This window comes from Formica exsecta, unplaced genomic scaffold (genome assembly GCF_003651465.1).
Source record: "Formica exsecta isolate Colony F162 unplaced genomic scaffold, ASM365146v1 C16291988, whole genome shotgun sequence".
NCBI classification, from domain to species: domain Eukaryota; kingdom Metazoa; phylum Arthropoda; class Insecta; order Hymenoptera; family Formicidae; genus Formica; species Formica exsecta.
Window position 1 is genome coordinate 1 of NW_021845542.1, and position 548 is coordinate 548.

The following is a 548-nucleotide window of genomic DNA, read 5'->3' on the forward strand; positions in this document are numbered from 1 at the left end:
GCTTCAGCTTGTTGTCTTTCTACATATTGAACTTGAAGCTCTTGCTTCAGATCAGCAACTTCTTGAACTCTGACGTTAAGCAATTCCGTAACTTCCGTTAAAGATGTATTGACGGTCGAAAGTTTTTCCTCTGAATTCATTAAAGCGTTGATCTTGGCTTCCTTCTCTTCTAAAGCTTTCTGTAAATTATTTATTTCCGCCTCTAATCTATCTATTTTCTCCATAAATTCAGTTTTAAGAAGATCGCTGTTTTGTCGCATTGCTGCCACTTGATCATTCGCGTCTATTAGACTTTGCTCGTACTGCTTCCTGAGCATGTCGTATTCTTCCTTGCTCTTGTTTAAAGCGCTTTGGAGTAATGCATTTTGGTTATTCAATGTATCTAACTTCTCTATGAGTTCTCCAGATTTATCAATACTCTTCGGTTCCAAATTCGCCATCATCGCTTTTTGTTCTTCTAAAAAGTGCTGCAACTGTTCGTTTTCTGCCGCGAGCGCTTCCAATTCGTCCTTCAAATCATCTATTTCCTCCTTGTACTTTTTCGACAT

The 548-nt window shown here is 38.5% G+C and overlaps 1 protein-coding gene across 1 annotated transcript; it reads right to left on the bottom strand.

Moving 5' to 3' along the window:
* Nucleotides 1-5: 5 nt before the first annotated feature.
* On the bottom strand, nucleotides 6-548 carry LOC115246014 (keratin, type II cuticular Hb4-like; the record flags this gene model as incomplete). Its single annotated transcript, XM_029824618.1, has 1 exon — nucleotides 6-548. A coding segment is annotated over exon 1 (543 nt), but the record flags the coding sequence as incomplete, so codon positions are not given.